This window comes from Vulpes lagopus, chromosome 5 (genome assembly GCF_018345385.1).
Source record: "Vulpes lagopus strain Blue_001 chromosome 5, ASM1834538v1, whole genome shotgun sequence".
NCBI classification, from domain to species: domain Eukaryota; kingdom Metazoa; phylum Chordata; class Mammalia; order Carnivora; family Canidae; genus Vulpes; species Vulpes lagopus.
The window spans coordinates 72,148,668-72,167,702 of record NC_054828.1 but is presented as its reverse complement, the minus strand read 5'-3'; the positions used below and the strand labels follow the sequence as shown (position 1 = coordinate 72,167,702).

The following is a 19,035-nucleotide window of genomic DNA, read 5'->3' as shown; positions in this document are numbered from 1 at the left end:
GTGGTTCAGTTGGGTGAGTGTCGAACTCGTGGTTTCGGCTTCATCATTGCAGCAGCATGAGATTAAGCCCAACATCGGGCTCTGCACTCAGAGGGGAGTCTGCTTGAGAGTCTCTCCCTCGCCCTCTGCCCCTCCCCCACTCGCACTCATTCTCTCTCTGTAAAAAAATAAATCTTTAAACAAATAAATAAATAATAAAAACAAAATTGGAGTTGTGGATTACACAATGTCAACTGGCTGGTTTGGATACTTTGAACCATACTTAGGTAACGTCTCCATGGAGAGAATTCTAGTGAAAGGTACACGGGAGTGTCAACATTCTAGTAATTTTAGTACAATGGAGTTATGTGTAACCAATGGAGTATTTTTATTTTCACTAGTCTTTGGATTTTCATTAAGTTTTTATTTCCAATGTAATAGAAAAAAATTACATAATCATGAATATTTCAGAAACCCACCAAAGTCCTTTCGTTTGCTTAATGAACTAAATAAATAAGTAAATAAATAAATAATGGAAAAACATCTTCCTACATCTGAGTACACAACTTTGAGTACACAACTTGGATGCCTTCCTTTGAGAGATAGGGTCTCAGTTCCAGGCCCCCAGTGGCTCTATGGCAGTGTGGTTCAGGTGTTGGTGCTCTCCTGGGTGGTTCTGAGGACTCTGGGGACAGACTGGGTGGAGGCCATCTCTGAGAACATGAAACCATCCATTTGCCAATTTAGTTCTTTTTCTCTCATGTAAATGAAACCAAAGATACACATCTCTTAATGGCTACTTTCCCAACAAAACCTGGATCAAAGGCAATGCCAGAGAAGATGGCTACAACGTGATGAGTGTGCTGCCTCCCTGCAGAATGCCATAATTACTCCCAGCCCCAGCGACAGTCACCAAGGCCCTGCCCCAAATGGTAAAGGGTTGTTTAAGTAAATTAGCAACACCTGAAGAATGGCACGATGAGAACCTGTGTGGTGTCAGTCTTGATGGCTCACAGATACTGTGATAGGGCAGGACCAAGCCTCTCCTTTCATGGAAAAGCTGTAAGAGGAGACTCTACCACAGACCCCCATGCATCATTGTTTCTTGAGAAGCAGGCAGTGCACTGCTGACCTTGCAAAAGGACTTTTAAGTCCTCCCAGACCAGGCCAGCTAGGGGCGTTGCTGTGAGCTGGGCCAGTGCTATATGAAAGGGCTGGCACACAATCACAGGAATGTCTTGCTTTGAAGCTCTGCAGCTGGAAGGCACCCTGGAGCTCACTTTCATTCATCTCCTACATGCAAATGGCAGCTGGGGAGATGGCAGTAAGGAACCAGTTACCAAACCTGTCTTATTTTCCCGTCTTGCTTCCACATGACCAAATATTCCAGCCAGGAACATAAGCACAGACACATCCTGGGAGGCTTTATTGATGATAAGTTATAACTGCTTCTGTGCCCCAGCTGTTTATGCTCTGCAAAGAAATCAGTGGGTTAATACATTAAGTCAATTACCAAACACATAAAGATGCTAAAATACAAATTGATCGTAAAATCCATAGCAGGTTATTTTCAGGTGCACTGGCTGCATAAAACCTGTGATGCCTTACCTACAGAGTTCAGGGCTCTCTCCTAGGCTTGAAGGAAATGATGCTCAGACTGCGGGTTCATGCCTTTCCCACCAGGAAAATCCCCATAGTTTCTCATCTATACCATCCAGAACCTCCTAACTGGATTCTGAGATTCCAAGTTCACCTTCTAGTCCTTCCTCCAGTGTAAGACAGAGAAGGCAGGCTGGCTAAAATCCAAATCTAAATATGTCACTCCCCCGCTTAAAACCCTTAAAAGGTTCCTTTTTGCCTAAAGAACAGCTTGAATGACTTGACCAGTCACGCATAAGTCTTCCAGAGCTGGCCCCCAGCTCCTTGTCTGGCTTTACCTTGCCACTTCTCTCTCCTAGAACTGTGCAGCCCAGCATCAGGTAACTGCTGGCACTTTGGCACAGCAGAGAGTTTCTGGCCTGTGTGACTTTACACTTGTCTATTCTCTATCATTCTTCCTCTTCCCACTGAGTCCTCCTCTGAATAATCCACTTGAGCGGGTCTTCATCTCCCTCTGAACCCAAATCAGGGGTCACCTACTCTAGGAAGCTTCCCCCTCTGTTCCCTGAAGGCTGGTCAGATGCCCCTTACTATGGTCTCAGAGAATCCATGCCTTTCTCCTATAACACTTACCTCACCATATTCTGTCCATCTATTTACACTGGGTTGTAAGTTCTTTGAGAACAGACACTGCCTGGCACACATAGCAGATATTCAATAGCAATAAATGAGTGCACATTCAGTGGCTTTGGATGCACTTTTCCAAAGAGGAAAGGACTGCTCTGGGCTGAGGCCCTGGCTACTGTGTTATGTGCCCTTGCCACATGGGTCATTCCCAGAATTCAGGGATAGGAGAGGGGGACAGGGCTTAATATGTGTGCCCTCAGGCTGAGAAAAAAGCATCCCTGGCATTGGTCACTTTTTCCTTTGATCACAAGGTACAGATCCTGCCAGCCCTACCCTCCAGCCTCACCTGGGAAGTGCAGCCTGCCTCCCAGCAGATTTCTTACTTTGGAAGGCAGCATGGTAAAGGGAAATGTCTTGTCATCACAAAGACATGGATTCAAAGTGAGCTGTACACTCTCAACTGTGAGGCCCAGGCAAATTGTGTCACCTCAATGGGAGAAGTGGTCTCAGTTTCTTCCCTTGAAGAATGAGAAGAAATGTCTCATTGAGGTGTGGAGATGACTGACCAGTGAGATGGTATATGCAAAGCCCCCAGCATGGGAAACTGAACTTAGAAAGCCAGGACACAAAAGCACTCAAGAACTGGTTAGCACTTGGAGTCCTCACCCCTATCTATGATGGCACATGTCTTGTTCTTCTGTTCTGCTGTGGAGTACAGTGGGCTTGAGGAGGAAAGAGAGAGTTAAAGAAAGGAAGGCAAATATCTTTGAAGGAAGTAGATTTACAAGGCCAAACCTCCCATCCTGTTCCCAAAGTGGGCCCCAGAACCCACAAATCACAGTAGGAGCCAGATGAGGACTTTTGCGTCACTGAGTATAAGTGCTAGATGTGGCACAAAATGTGCCCAGTGTCTCAGTTGTCTGGGAGAGGAAACTCAGCTCCAGAGAAGGAAACATCTTAAACAAGATCACATTGAATCGGTTGCTAGAAGAGTCTAGGATTTCTAAGCCCAACTTAAGCCCTGATGAGTCAAAGGGAGAAGGACTGAAGACTAGTATGAACCTAAACAATTTTGGAACATACTTCTCCCCATTTCCTGTGTCTGTGGTCTTTAACCTGGAGGCCATGAACCTCCTGAAGGTAAAGATGTGTACCTATGTATAAATTTCCTCATCACCTCAATACTATTAAGAACCATTGGCTAATCTGCATTTTTGTTGCCTTCCTGAAGTTTATAAAGAGTCCCAAGTGCAGTGATGTCCTAAATGTTTTTAAATGGGCCATTGCCTGGTCCAGGCATGAGCTAACCACATGATCTTAAAGTAGGCACTTAATACTTTTGTACCTCAATTGCCTCATCTTAAGAAGAATGCAGTTGATAAATAATGTAGTGCCTCTTATTTAAGCACGTGTTGAACTGAAACGAGGAAAGGGAATCAGGTGGCCTGTCATGTCCCCTCTGGGAGCAGTGACCTGTGACCCACAACCCCTCCCACAACCTCTGATTCAGACTCTCCGTGCAGGGAACACTAGAGGCAGGGAAGGGTGGTGGACTCTCCCTAAGGAGCCCATAAGCTCTCCAGAGTCACCTGCTCCCAGGGAACAGGGTGAGCTACATTCTGCACCATTTGGCTTTATCAGAGCCACTGCCCTGTAATATGCAGACTGGCCAGCCAAATGAATCAGAAGAGTCTGGGAACTTTTATGATCTGAACAAAGGAGATCGTTATTTGAATGAGGATGGTAGGGGGTGGGGAGGCATGTCCTGAACACACCTGACTCTCTTCTGCTGACCCTGTATAATCACACCCTGACTCCCAATAATGACAGCTGCAGAAATTTAAAATCTTAAATCTTAGATGGCATTCAATCAGATTAGCCCCAGTCTCACTGGATAGCTGGGGATGGTTAAAGTATTTAAGCTCCTTATCTTAAGATGTAGGGTGAGACAATCTCCCCAAAGCTGTCCAGGTCACAACTCCAGATACTGGGCCACTAAGGTTGGTTTTTGAGGACCTGGACTCCAAATACTCCCACTCTGTATCTAGGAAAAGATATGCCACCTAATGTTATTCAGTCACTTGACTGGGCCACTGCCAGTCACAGAAGACAGAAGACTAGGTGGATTATAAATCATAATCTAATCACGGAAGAGCCTCCTACCTCCCCACCACCACCACACAGTCATGCATCCACATACTTACCAAGTCATATAGATGTCAAAGCTAACCATTCATGAATATCACAGTCTATCAAAGCTGCAATGAACCTAGCTTGACTCCTTGGCTACCTTTAGTATTTTAAAGATGATGAAAATGAGGCCAGAAAGCCTCAGGGGCTTGCCTTAAGTCACACATCTTGTTAGGGACAGAGTTGGGTCTCTGGGCCTCTGCACAGTACACTGTCTACTACATCCCAGTGAGTAGAAAAGTATAAGAAAAGATGGAGTCCTGGGGGGGGAGGGGGACAGATAAAGGAGATGGAATAAGAACTGAGAGAATTGGAAAGGCTTCATGAGGGAGCTGAATCCTGATCAGTCAGATGGCACTAACATTCTGTAAGTAGCTTGATAGCCCTAAGCGTGCATATGTTCTCAAATATATTCCTCATAAGGAACCTGTGAAGCACTGTTATCCCTTCCCAACAAGAAGAAATCTAGGCTCTGAGATGTACCTTATCCAGGATACACATACTCTTTGTGAATTGAGTCAACTCCAGGTCAGTGGGGGTCCTGAGCCCATTTCTTTTCTCATGCATCACTAAGTGCTGGTCTTTGACTGAGGGGTTGACATAACCAATGAGTAAATATTTAAATGAGGGAGTGCTAAGTGGGATTTTATGTCTTCATTTGAGACTTCCCAAGAGCTTCAGACATTGGGAAAGGTGTATTAAGTTTCTATTGATGCTGTAACCATAACTTTCGTGGCTTAAAATGACATAAGTATATTATCTTAGAGTTCTGGAAGTCAGAAATCTGACACAGGTCTCTCTGGACTAAAATCAAAATGCCAACAGGGCTATATCTCCTTCTGGAGGCTTTAGGGCAGAATCTGTTCACTTGCCATTCCCAGCTTCTGAAGTTTGTCCACACTTCTGGCGCATGGTCTCCATCTTCAAAGGCAAATATGGTCAGTCAAACTTTTCTCACATTACATCACTGTAACACTGATTCTTCTGCCCCTTTTTCCACATTAAAGGACTCTTGTGATTACATTGGACCCACTTCACTGTTATCAGCTTACTGTGAGGCAGAGAGTCCTTTGAGAGAAGTTGAACTGTGGCCTCTTCCTAACTGCATTCACCCTCCTCCATGAGAACATGACCTGCTTTCTCCATTGTTCAGCAAATCCCTATTTGGTCTCCTCCTGAGGCTCAAAGACACAGAAATGCATGCGTCACAAGCAAGGACAGCTGATGCATCCTGTTGTAGAAAACTTCAGGAAATCTCAACCAAGCAGCCTCCTTTCCCCAGCCTCTCACCCACCACTTTTTTTTAAAAGATTTATTTATTTATTTATTTATTTATGATAGATCTAGAGAGAGAAAGAGAGAGGCAGAGACACAGGAGGAGGGAGAAGCAGGCTCCATGCCGGGAGCCCGACGCGGGACTCCAGGACCGCGCCCTGGGCCAAAGGCAGGCGCCAAACTGCTGAGCCACCCAGGGATCCCCTCACCCACCACTTTCTTGAACCAGCCTCAGGCTCTCTTTTCAGCAGGGTTCTAACAGCTTTCCTTCGTCCAGGCCTATAACACCCTTGCCTACCCTCCTTGCCTGGTAATTCCTACTGTACAGCAAAACACAGCACAGACATTCATCCCAGAGCAGCCCTCTAGGACCTCCCATCCATCCAGGATTGAAAAAGCGGTCTTCTTTTGGGGGTTGGGGGCTTACCTCTGCCAATCTTCCCCATGACATTGTGGACTCCTTGAAAGCAGGGTATTGAATGACTGAAAGAATGAATAAATCTAGTGATGGAGAATTTCTTGTCTGCTAGGACTCCACAGTGTTGCCTGTGAGAAATGGAAAGAGAAAAAAAAGAAAAGAAGGAAAAAGAGGAGAGCCCCTCAATCCTACACTTAATCACCCAGTTTCCAGGTTCTCTAAATTACCTTACCCCTTCAGATATACCCATGAGTCTTCCAAGTCTCTCTCCTCATCCTACCTAGCCCCACTTCCACCCAGCCCCAGGAGATCATCTCCCTCACAAGAACAGCAGCATGACTCCCCCACCCCTGGCACTTACCTCTTACAGGACACGGATGGTGTCCACGCTGGTGCTACCTAAATCCTCCGTGCACCAGTCCTAAAGATCAAAATGTTACCTGGTCTGTCCCCAGCTCACCTTTTAAAAATTATTTGGGGGATAAAGACTCCAGAAACTGTATAAGCCTTTAAAGGAACATCTGATTTTAGCCAAATACTTTTCTTAGGAAAAGTCTTCCATTTCTTCAAGTTAAGGTGTCCACCATCATGTTTAAAGTCCCTGGGGGGGATCCCTGGGTGGCGCAGCGGTTTGGCGCCTGCCTTTGGCCCAGGGCATGATCCTGGAGACCCGGGATCGAATCCCACATCGGGCTCCCGGTGCATGGAGCCTGTTTCTCCCTCTGCCTGTGTCTCTGCCTCTCTCTCTCTCTCTCTCTCTCTCTCTCTCTCTCTGTGACTATCATAAATAAATAAAAAATTTAAAAAAATAAAAAATAAAATAAAGTCCCTGGGGTTTGACCAACTTTAGCAAACAAGCACAAGCCCACCACTAAGTGGTCTAGGGGCTTCTTTCATAACAAATACTTTCCCATCCTCCAATACATGAGATCCTTCTCCACTCTCAATCGTCTCCTACATTCACCTTCTTTATTCCTTAATTAATGCATTCACTCTATTAATGGTCATTTATCTTCCACCTACTAGACCCCTAGCCTCTAGAAACCTACAACCCAGGTAGTAATAAGATCTTGTACATAAGTAACTGGAATTCCTAATAACTACAGTAAATATCACATAAATAGCACCAACAATAGGCATTATGGGAGTTCAGAAGGAGGTGAATTCATTTCTGGCTCTTGGAAGGTAGACTTGAGTAGAGCCTTGCAGAGGGCTTAGGGGCTTACAAGTCACAGAGAGAGGGGGCACACAAGACAGAACTGGGAGCCACACAGAGGCTTGGAAGCAGGGACAACTGGCTGTGTTTGCTTTGAAACTTTTCCTTTCATCCCCCTGGCTTTTATTGACCTAAGTTGTAGGAAAAGTTTTTCCAGAAAGCAAGGAGGCAGACCAATATTGTTCCATCCTGTTTTCTTGGTCACTGTGAAAATTCTGTGAGTAACTCCATTTTTAGAAATGTCATAAATCAAAGTTAAGAAAATGAAGGTTATCAGCCTTCTCCCTCTCTTTTCCTCCACCGTACTTCACAACCTAAGAGTAACAAATGGAAAAAAAAAAAAAAAGAGTAACAAGTGACTCCAATTTCCCTGAAGACTTCTGCGCAGGAAAATCACTATCTCCAGGAGACTGTAGATCCTTTGTATGCTTGGGACCATAGGACAATCCATCTTCCTTGGGTCTGGAAGTGTGATTTTCAGGCTCAAAGAAGAGACATCCAGTGGAAATGTCTGAAATCCGCCGTACATGGCCTTGACCCAGATAGACCCCAAGGCCTTAGGCCTTCCCGTGGATAAAGACAAGATGAGTAAGATGGATCTTATCTCTTGCCACATCCTGAACCAGTTTGGGCAGACAAGGAACCCCATCCCAGTTTAACAGACTAAGATAACGTTTTATGAACATTCTTTCGCTGCTACCTCTAATGAGAGAGATCTGAAAGGAGCCCCTCCCTACTGAGGTCTGGTAAGGACCCAGCAGCCCAAATGGAGACTGATTAACAGGCATCCCAAGCAGTGACTCAAACCATGGGCAATTTCAGAGGAAGCTCGTTATGGTGACTCCACAATTAGGACATCAGTCCACGTGACCAGTCAGTACTGCAGGAGGCAGGACCAGGCACTATATAAAAGTCCCTATTCTGCTGAGCCCTGCAGTCCACATCCTTTGTTGAGTCTTGCTGAAGACAGGTAAGTGGGGACATCTGTGCCCTCTCTCCCACTTGCTGCTCTGCCTTCAGGAGGCTCCTCTCTTCCTCCACTGCGCTGTACTTCCCACTGATTTTCAGTGGCTTGCCATTTCTTGGGCCTCTCACACCATCCTGTGTATCTGTCTAGTCTCTTGTACCTGGTTATCAAAAAGATTAGTCAAATAGAGGAAAAGGGAAGATCTGTGGTGGAACTAGGTGTCAGGTAGGATTGGTAGACAAGAGCTATGAGAATATTCCCACCTAGGATATGGTTGTCAGAGGGAGCTGAAATAGGGATAGAAAAGAGAAAAGGATAAAAAATAAAAATAAATAAATAAAAAATAAAAAAACTGCAAACAAGTTCTTAGGGTTAATAATCATTCACTCCCCATTTCCCTCTACCAACCCATCATCTCCCAGTTCCCATCCTGGTACTATTACTAAAGTTAATTTCAAATCTTGTGTTTGTTTCAGGTCCTGCTACCCACCCTAGGATGTCATTTAATGAACAACAGTGCAAGCAGCCATGTGTGCCTCCTCCATGTCTTCAAAAGACCCAAGAGCAATGCCAGGCAAAGGCTGAGGAGGTATGCCTCCCTTCATGCCAGGATCCCTGCCAAGAGAAGTGCCCAGTGCAAGTTCAGGAGGTGTGTCTTCCTCAGTGCCAGGAGTTAAACCAAGAGAGTTGCCCACAGCAAGTCCAAGACCAATTCCCACCTCAGTGTATAGAGCCTTACCAGGAGCTATCTCAGACAAAATGTGTGGAAGTTTGTCCACAGAAAGTTCAAGAAAAGTGCTTATCCCTCAGCAAGGGAAAGTAGGGTCTCATGATGAGTCATCTTGAGTCAAGAAGATGGCCAACAGATGAAAACCGAATCCAAGCCCATGCAATGGTAGCCTCCACCTGTGGGTACCTCTCTGTGCACTTTGTTCTTGCTGCCTGGCTTCTTCAGTATTCCAGGACTGGGTCTGTTGTCTCTGAAGACATTTTTCTCTGCATTTCATCAATCTCTGTGAATAAGTATTGTTTTCAGCAGTCTAGTGGAAAGTAGAAACTGTAGGAAGAGTGCTGTTGTAAGGGAAGACCATAGAAACATCATTCAGCTTCCATGGGGCATGAACTCACCCAGCCCTGAGTGTGTAACAGCCAAGAATGATGCTTCCATACATCATTCAGAGCATCAGCCTCTACTCGAGCCTCAAAACAAGTTGACTTTTGATGGACTTTGCACTGATTACCACTACCACCACCATGAATACTGAGAAGAGGTTGGTGGTGTTATAGAAAAAAAAACTTGGGTCACTTTGTCTATGCATCCTAAAAAGGAAATGCAAATGATTGGACATTGGAATGTTAGTTGTGCTTTTAAAAATGAAACAAAAGCATATAACGATTTAATTCAAACAGCCAATAAGGACAGATGAGATGGGGTGTCTGGGGTCCTGATTGATCTTGTGCTTGATGGCTGGTTTGCTTTGGGCCCTATAATTTCATATTACATGCTTTAGAGATGTGATTTGTGTCTGTGTGGTGCAAATCTGGGCTGTTCTCCAGCTTCATTGCTTTCTTCTCCCTGGTGAAGGTAAAATATAAAATAAAACTGATCCCAAGGCTGAAGTCTGGCTTGATGTGTGTTCTTTCTTCCTCCTCACTGCCCAACCACAGTCCCTCCCTGTGATGATCATGTTCCCCTTTTCTTGGACAATCTGGAGTAGGAATGAAAAACAGAGCTCTCAGGTGCAGATAAAACAACAATGTTGACAGAGGCCTCGTAGAAGTTCACGTGGATTGTTCCACTCCCACTCATAATGCATCATGAGCTCACTTATGCACACATTTCCCACCTAGGACAATCCATCAGAGCCTGGGACATGCCTACACTCAGAATTTCACATCCAGAATTCTTGCCACTATGACTTTTTCCTCTCTGATCCTTGCTTTTGGGAGAAAGGACTCAAATGGGGAGGAGGAGTATTATATGAAAGAAGGAGTCCCCAGTGAATCTATGATATCTTTCAAGCATAGCATCACTGTCAGAAGGAAGAACTAAGCATAATTCTGAGATGAATAGACTCAAGGACCAAAATAGGCCTGCCATCTCAGATTTCAGGAAAGCCCGTCAGCCCAGGTCACCTCCCTGTAGCATAACACCCACTTCCTCTCACTGAAAGGATCCAGTAGAAGCAAGACTTACTTACATGAAAGACCTCATAGCTGCTTCCTCAGTGGTGCCTTGAGGTCTGATCTGGACTCTTAAGTCATAGAACCAGTCTCCTAAGATCCGAAGAGGCCCATAACACCCCTGGGCCACGCCCCCTCTTCCGAGTCAGCCCATATGAGTAGACCCAGTGGAGAGTTACTTGGCTGACTTGAGGGCCTTGCAGCACTGGACTCACCTCAATCTCTTAATCTTAGAGATTTTCTAAGGCAAGAGAGGAGGATGCAGGGGGAAACTTGGGGGAAGATTTCAAGCAGTGACATGAAGCCCTGAGGACTCACTGACTCTGCAGATGGCAAACACAGGCCCTGAGCTCTATGCACATTTTCTGAGGGAATCCTGGCAGCAGCTCGAGGGGTTCATGCATTGCCCCTTTATCTTTATTAGGAGACTGGTCTGGCCTCACAAAGCAAGTAAGTGGTGAAGTCAAGATTCCAACTGCAGTCCCTCCTGATTCCAGAATAGAGCTTTTACTTGTATGAAGAAGTGCCTATGGCACACAGAAAGATTTCCAGAACTGACTTCACATTCATTTATTCATCCACCTACTGAGTGCCAGGGGCTAGAAAGACAGTGGTAAACAGGCAGGCAGCATCCCTGAGCAGAACTAGAAATCTGCTTTCCATAGGCCATGCCTGCCTAGGGGGCCTCTCTAAAACCTGGACATCCCAAGTACTGAACGTCTCCAGGTACTTGAATTGCAGTTCTTTTCCCTCCCTGCATGGTTGGAATAAATTCTCTCTTCTATTTTCTGGCTTTGGAATAAGCCACAACCTACAATAGGCCCAGAGAACCCTGGGCCACAACCTACAATAGGCCCAGAGAACCCTCCTAGCAGTAGAGCTTCTAACTGGGCTGGAGGGGGGAGGTTCATGACACTTCTCCAGCCTGGCTCAAGCCCAAGAAATGTCTTTGTTCTCCAGCGCTAAAAGCATACACAGATTGAAGTCCAAGATAGGGCACTCAGACGCTGAGCAGAAGTGCATGCTAACAAGCAGAGAGAGTCCATCAACATCAGAGAAAGAACTGCCTGCTGATTACAGGGGAGGCCTCAGTAGATGGCAAGGAGACACACCTACAGATTGTAGATGAAGGAACAGACATCAAGGAGCCAGAAGACCTTCATCACACTCTGCCATGAGAACGGCCATACCTTCCTCTTGCTCACAGAGCTCTGACCTAGGCCCTGCCCACACTGCTGCTACAGGATCAGGGCCCTAATGACATGGGTCTTGGACATGGGACGGTTAGGATGTAGGGCTGTATCTGTGCTGAAACCTTTCAGAAAGAGGGAGAGAGACATTAACAAGGGGAGTCTGGATTTAGAAGTTCTAGTTGACAGTCCCTAAGGAAAAGACAAAACTGGAGCCCATAATTTGAATATACTCCTAGATCAAACACCCATAGCTGCATAACTGAAATTTTCAACTATCCTGATTCCCCCCAAATGTGAGCTCTGACCGTAAACGAACTTAAGCTTTCCTCATATCAGCATGACCTCACAGCTTCATGAGCCTATAGGCAACAAGCAAGTAAGTTTATGTAGCACTGTTCCCTAAAAAGAATGTAGGCATCTAGTAGTCAAACATTAATAGAGATCGATGTACTTATGCTTTATCAACTGAGCTGTAAGCCTCATTTTGTGAGCTTCTTGCTACTTTCATGTTGAAATCTTCCAGTTTTGTAAACTATTCTTTTGTCCTTTTCTCTTAACTTGATTTGATTTCAGTTTTGATACAGTTAATTCAATATGTGACAAGAGTGGACCTATGGGCTCCATGTGTCAAGAGTAAAAGTATCAAGAAAACATCAGTAGATATTTACAGAGAACCCACTCTGCACCAGGCTCTGGAGAACTGTTGGGATGGACCCATGTGATAGTACAATGGCCTGAACACTTTCATATTAGAAACTGTTAAAATCTATTTAGACTAGAAAATAAAATAGCCAAGGGATCAGGATAGCTCTTCTCAATATTTTAAGTGCTTTAGTGGGGAAGGGATTGGATTTCTGCGAGGTTCTAAAGGACACAGTGGGGATCTATGGATAGAAGTTACTGATTTGGTTCAGTTTAAGAATTTTCTTATGATGCAATTTGTTTGCTGGTGACAAGAGCTTCCCTTGGACATGCTACATTCCCATGAACTAGAAGAATGCAACTAGGGAGTGATAGCAAGTGTGAATACTAAGCCTCCTCCCAACCTGTCTGGCACTAAGATTCAACTAGCTCATCTAGCTCTCCTGGGCAAAATGGGACCCAGGGGCAGGGGAACGTAACAGGACAAAAAGACTCAGAAGGCCAGACCCTGAGGTCAGAAGACAGAGAAAATTACTCTGGCCTCTAGGACACTGCTTGGAAGCCCTAGGGACCAGCACAGTGTGCTTCATGGCTTGAGACTAAGGAAAGGAGGAAGTTAAGTGATGGCAAGTGGCTCTCTCAAATTTAGGTATTTTCTTAGTATCTTTATGGGGCCCAAACACTTCATCTTGCGTAGTACCTTATAATAATTCCTCACCAACTTCCAAATCCAACCTTCCCAGTCTAGGTTTAGAACATCTCTCTCCCCTTTATTCCTTGCTTCTTTGCCTTCTGGACCTCCTTTCTCTCCTGGGCCAGAGGTGGCCCATCTATTCCAGTGCATGTGTACCTGAGAACCCATCATAGCCTCCTTTCTACCTGCATCTGTCTCTCTCTCTCCCACCCAGGATTCTCCCTCTGCTTGTGTCTGTCAGCCCATGAGTTTCAAACTTACCTCCTCCTGGAAATCTTCCATGTCAAGGAGCCAGCAGGTGCATCTACACAAGTTTCGAGTGGTCTGTTTCCCCCTTGCAGCTACCCTGTGTGTAATTACCTGTATCTCCTGTCAGCATGAGAGCCCTAGATGGCAGCTGTGCCTTGCTGTGCTCTTTGCCTGTCTTCATGGGGCCAACTACCCTGAAGTCTTAGGAACTCCCAGAGTCAGTAAACCAGCATGCCCTCTGAGCAGAGACAAAAAAGGCTTCTTTTATTTATAGGGTAACAAACCATCCTGGTTTGCCTGGGACTAAGGGGGTGTCCAGCATGCAGGACTTTTGATTTTAAAATTGCACTGGTCCCAGGGAAACCAAGACAAGTTGGTTACCCTGTCTGTGTACCTGCATATATAGGACATGATGTTTGTTGCTATGGGAACACAGAGGGAAAGCAGATGAGATGTCTATGCTGGAGGAATTTGCAGCCCAAGATTAAAATGGGGAGAACTTTCTGAAAAATTGTGTACCCAGAAGGCTTAGTGCCTACTGCCTGCTGTCCATCACAGCACCATTCTGGGTATGCATATGCGTGTGCATGTGTGTCTGTGTGTGTCTGTGTGTGTTGGGTGAGGGACACTAGATCAGCTGGCAGGTCCCCAGGCTAGCCCTGTATAAGTACAAACTGTTAGATCCTTGGCCAGAGAAGTAGTATAGTGGGAGATTATCCCCATGTCCTCCACTCCATTCCCACTGCCATCACTAACCTCAGGATGCCTCGGCCAATGGGTGGCAGGTCTGGACTCAGTCACTCTTGCTCTTTTTCCTCTTCCATGGATATTTGCCTCTCACCTAGAGGTGGCTGGAAGAAGAGAGGGTGGGCTGGCAGGGCTCTGCATCTCCCACACTCCCAACCTCCCAACCAATCTTGTATCCACCAGCCCTCTAAAAAAAAAAAAAAAACACAAAAAAAACCCTAGGGACTGCTTCTGTTTATCCAAGAGCACCATCTACTGGCCTCAGAGGCACTGGGCGTTCTGTGGGCCACACCCATCCTGGCCTTATGTCTGAGAAGGCCACACTGGGGGTTAGCCAAGGCAAGGTGCTGGTGGAGGCAACAGCAGAGATGTAACATCTAATAGAATAAGAGGAAGGCTTAATATGCAAGACAGAGTTATATAACATATGGGGCAGGTGCATTAGGCATTGTGGTTCAGAATATAGGCTCAGGAATCCGACTGCAAGGATTAAAACCTTCTATTCTATAAAAATTAGTGAAAGGGAATAAAGGGAAAGGAGTGAAAATATCAGTGAGGGTGACAAAACATGAGAGACACCTAACTCTGGGAAATGAACAAGGGGTAGTGGAAGGGGAGTTGGGCGGGGGGGGGGGGGGAGGGGGTTGGGGTGACTGGGTGATGGGCACTGAGGGGGGTTACTCGGTGGGATGAGCACTGGGTGTTATGCTAAATGTTGGCAAGTTGAACTCCAATAAAATAAATAAATACATAAATAAATAAATAAATAAATAATAAATTAATAAATAAATAAATAAAACCTATTCTTTCTTAAAAAAAAAAAAAATGTGAAGGCTTGTTGGTACCAAGCACTTTTGCAAGCACTGAAGATATAGCAGTGAACTAGATGCATAGAGTTTCTGCCTCCCAGAGCCTACATGAAGAGGAGGAGACAGACAAGAAGCATGTGAGCAAATGCATAAATAAAGAAAATGTAGGAAAGAAAAGAGTGACAAAATGCTCTGGTAAGGAAGGGTGCTCTTTAGTCAGGAAAAGGTACTCTGAACAGGTGACATCTAAGTATAAACATTAAGGATCCAGAGGAGCCGGCCATGTAGGGATTGGGGGCAAGTTTAGCAGAGCAATAAGGAACTGCAAGGAAGCTCCACAGGCAGTGGCCTCTGGAGTATCACTCCAGATATACATTTGAAGGTGGACACTGACCAACTTTTAATCCATTCAAATGAATGTGGGTGGAAGGGCAAGGCCTCTGGGCACCATGTCATACAAATGGTGATTGAAAAATGGGAGTATTTCATCCAGAGATGAGAAAGATTTACAAAGCACTTGGCAGCTGTCTTTAGACTTTTCCAATATGACTCCAGAGGGGAAGAGCATGTATCCATGAGTTTAGGATACAGAAAGGCAGGTTTATACTCATAACAGGAATCAAATGGCCCAGCAGTGAAATGGGCTATTTGTACAGTAGTGAAAGTATGCAAGAAGAGGCCAAATGGTAATAAAAAGTTTGAACTAGATTTTAAAAAATCTTGCATCAACACAAAATTGAACAAAACTTTTCTAAAATTTTAAAGGGAAAGGAAAAGTTTTATTCGAGCCCTAGTTAGGACAACTGTCCAGGATACACAATTTTCATAAGCAGAGTGCTCCAGGGAAGAAACATTTAAAAGGTATAAGTTGGTATACAGTTAAGGTATAATGTTATACAGGTTTTGAGTAAGGGACAGGCAGGGCTAGGTAGGGAGAGATAGGTAGGGGGCTACAGGGATCAGGCTCACAGAAATCCCAAAAGTGTGGAGGTGAAAGGAAATCAGAGATAAGGGAACAAACCAGACCATCCTGTCCCAGGTGTCAGAGGTGGGGTCTTGTTGTTATAACAGGTACTTGTGACCAACAAAGAATTACTGGACCCTAAAAAGGAAGTGCACCATTAAAGGTGTCATCACTAGTCCTTACTCAGTGGTGATATCAGTAGAGATGTTAAGATGATTTAAGTGTCTGGCTAGCTTTCAATAAAAGACCAACCCTAAAAGCCCTTAGTGGCAACCCTCTTATTCCTGAAAGTATTTTCTGTATCCTTGCTTAGTGAAACTCTCTTTACTCACTCTCCTTTGTCCTTGAGATTCAGTCTTGATGCTGACCCCCTGAGGCAAGAACCTCACTCTCCCGCTTGTTTGTTTGTTTGTTTGGGGGGGGGGGGGGGGGTTCACGACAAAGAGCATTCCAGAAAGCTAAGCTACAGGCTTTGTCTTACGTTTTTAGTATGTGCAAGATCATGGCTTTAATCTGATGGGAACCAGGAAGGTTTTTCTGTTTTTCTTATCTTTACTTTTGGTTATTATTATCTTTTTTTTAATGATGCAGATGTACAATGTGTGATTGGGGCAGAAACAGATCCCATGCTTTTGTTACATTACTTTTTTCTCTGCTGCTGGTGCCTGCAGTTCATGGTCACGCCACTGTGAAGAATGAAGACATAGGCCAGACAGAGTGGTGGGCAGCAAAGCAAGGTTTATTGAGCGATATAACAAAGCTCTAGAAGAGGAAGAGGTAAAAAAATAAAAAATTAAAAATAAAAAATAAAAATAAGAAGAGGAAGAGGACTTGTGATGGTTGCCACTGGAGTTTCTCAATCTAGGAGCTTTTATGGGCTTGTTGGTGGGCGGTTAACCCTCCCTGTGCCTGTCATCCAGTCAAGCTTTTGTCACCCTTTTGTCACATGGGAAAGGGTGAAGGGCTTCTTCCAGGATGGTGTAAAATCCTTTTAAGAGTGGTAGGGCTGGAGCTGGAGCCCCTTGTTCCTCCCTGCTTGTCTTCCAACTATCCTTTATCACTTTGAAGTCTTGTTAAGTCATCTTGACCTTGGCAAATATTAAAGTATAGCTTCCCTGGGAGCCCAGGAATAAGGCCCACAAATGTTGAAATTTTCCTTTATCACTTGTTTCTTTTTTTTTTAAACTTTTTTTTTTTAAGACTTTACTTATTTTTTCATGAGAGACACACACACAGAGAGAGAGACAGAGACACAGGCAGAGAGAGAAGCAGGCTCCATGCAAAAAGCCCAGTGTGGAACTTGTTGTGCCCAAGATTACGTATCCGAGAAACCACCAAGGAGGTGACACCAATGCAAACACAGGAGGGTTTATTTACAAGCTCGAGCTTGGGTCCAAGTGTGCCCAACACAGCAGAGCAGGGACTTGGACCCCGAGGTGGGTTTCAGCTTAGTTTTAAGGGCTGGTCTAGGGGACCTTCAGAAGGGGGAGGAATTTCTCAAGTTCTGTTTACATTCTGATATGGGGCTCTCAAGGGCATTGAGCTCTGTTCTCATTCTAATAGGGGCTTCCTGCCCTTGGCTTGGACTCTGTTCTTATTCTAATATGGGGCTTTCTAGGACATTAAGCTGTAAGCTGTTTTTTTTTTTTTTTTTTTTTTTTTTTTTTTTCCTGTAACTGAAGTAATGTAAAGTTCAGGTCTTATTCACAGGGGCCTGGGATGGCTGTACTTGTGCTAACGCTGAACTTAAAGTGGAACGGCCTTAATTTTCTCAGCCTCCACAGAACTCAATCCCAGGACTCTAGGATCACTCCCTGGGCCAAAGGCAGGCGCTAAACCACTGAGTCACCCAGGGATCTCCTCCTTTATCACTTGTAAGTCTCCTCTACTCTTGCACTTGAATCACTTATAGGTTGCTCTGAATATAGTGAAAACAGCTTTTGCCAGCCAATCACTGAAGGGATATGTGTCCCAGAGTCTTAGGACCAAGACTATGGCATATCAGAGTGGAAAACTGGGTGTCAGATACAGAACAAGCTTTTACTCAAACCCAGGCAGATGCTAAGTGTGGAGGCCAAGAAAAATTAAGGCCATCCCACCTCAAGTTTAGCATTAGCACAAGTACAGCCATCTTAGGCCCCTGTGAATAAGAGCTGAACTTTACGGGAAAAACTGCAGAATGTCCTCAATGTCCTCGGCAGGGAATCCCATATCAGAAAGACAACAGAGCCCACGCCATGGTAGAAAGCCCCATATTAGAATGAGAACAGAACTTGAGAAATTCCTCCACCCCTTCTAAAAATCCCCTAGACCAGCCCATAAAAAAACCCAGCTGTAACCCACTTCGGGATCCAAGTCCCTGCTCCGCTGTGTCGGGTACACTTGGACCCAAGCTCCAGCTTGCTAATAAACCCTCGTGCGCTTGCATCGGTGTCACCTCCTTGGTGGTTTCTCGGATTCGCAATCTTGGGCACAACAATAAAGATGAGGAGTGGAAGTTCTCCTCATCTCCCCTCTCAGTTTGCTTCCTGAAACTTTTCTCTGTCACAACACTGGAGATGGGAACTTCTTCCCCTGCAGTGGTCTGAGGAAAAAGTAGTCCAAACTATTCAAGAAAATATCTGAGTATTCCTGAGTCTTAAAACTCTTTATGCTGTATTCCCTCCTAACAGAAAATATTTGTGTATGACCTAAAAATATATGAATGTGTTCAACCTCATTATTCATCAGAAAAATACAAAATAAAACCTCAATGGGACACCACAACCCACTGGAATGGCTAAAATTAAAAGGATGGTTGGTGAGGTTGTGGGAGTGCCAATTGGTGCAACTACTTTGGAAAACATTTTGGTAGTTGATGTAGTTTTGGATTAGTGTTGCTGGGGTCTGAAGCCAATGGCCAAGAAAAAATTCTTGGATATCTTTGGTGCAAAAAAGTGATTTTTATTAAAACACCAAGTCAGGACCCAAAGGCAGAAAGGGCCACTGTGCTGGGGTTGTGAGGGATGATTGATTATATCCTTGGGAGCTGGGGAAAGTAAGGAAAAAGGGAAATTCCCAAAAGGACTTTCTTTTGTGCTAAAGAGGATTTACCAGATACTTGAGCCTGGCTATTGTTAAGCTAAGGTTGTTTTTCCCTCTAACAAAGCATTAAGACAGTTGAGAGTTTCTCACATCACTATGGAGGGGAAAGTGATGTTAATCCTCCAGGAAATTGAGGCTATGGGTTTCTGGAAGTTAAACTATGGATAAATGTTTTTTCTTGTAAATCACTGAGACTCT

At 44.8% G+C, this 19,035-nt stretch overlaps 1 protein-coding gene across 1 annotated transcript; it reads left to right on the top strand.

Annotated features, from left to right (window-relative positions):
• Positions 1 to 8,248: 8,248 nt before the first annotated feature.
• Positions 8,249 to 9,464, top strand: PRR9 (proline rich 9). Its single transcript, XM_041757451.1, has 2 exons — positions 8,249 to 8,274; positions 8,748 to 9,464. Exon 2 carries the CDS (start codon positions 8,768 to 8,770, stop codon positions 9,092 to 9,094), a length of 327 nt encoding a protein of 108 aa, XP_041613385.1. The 5' UTR covers positions 8,249 to 8,274; positions 8,748 to 8,767; the 3' UTR covers positions 9,095 to 9,464.
• Positions 9,465 to 19,035: the final 9,571 nt, after the last annotated feature.

Bases quoted from the DNA above. Each gene is read 5' to 3' on its own strand.
- PRR9 (XM_041757451.1), top strand. From the start codon at position 8,768: ATGTCATTTAATGAACAACAGTGCAAGCAGCCATGTGTGCCTCCTCCA.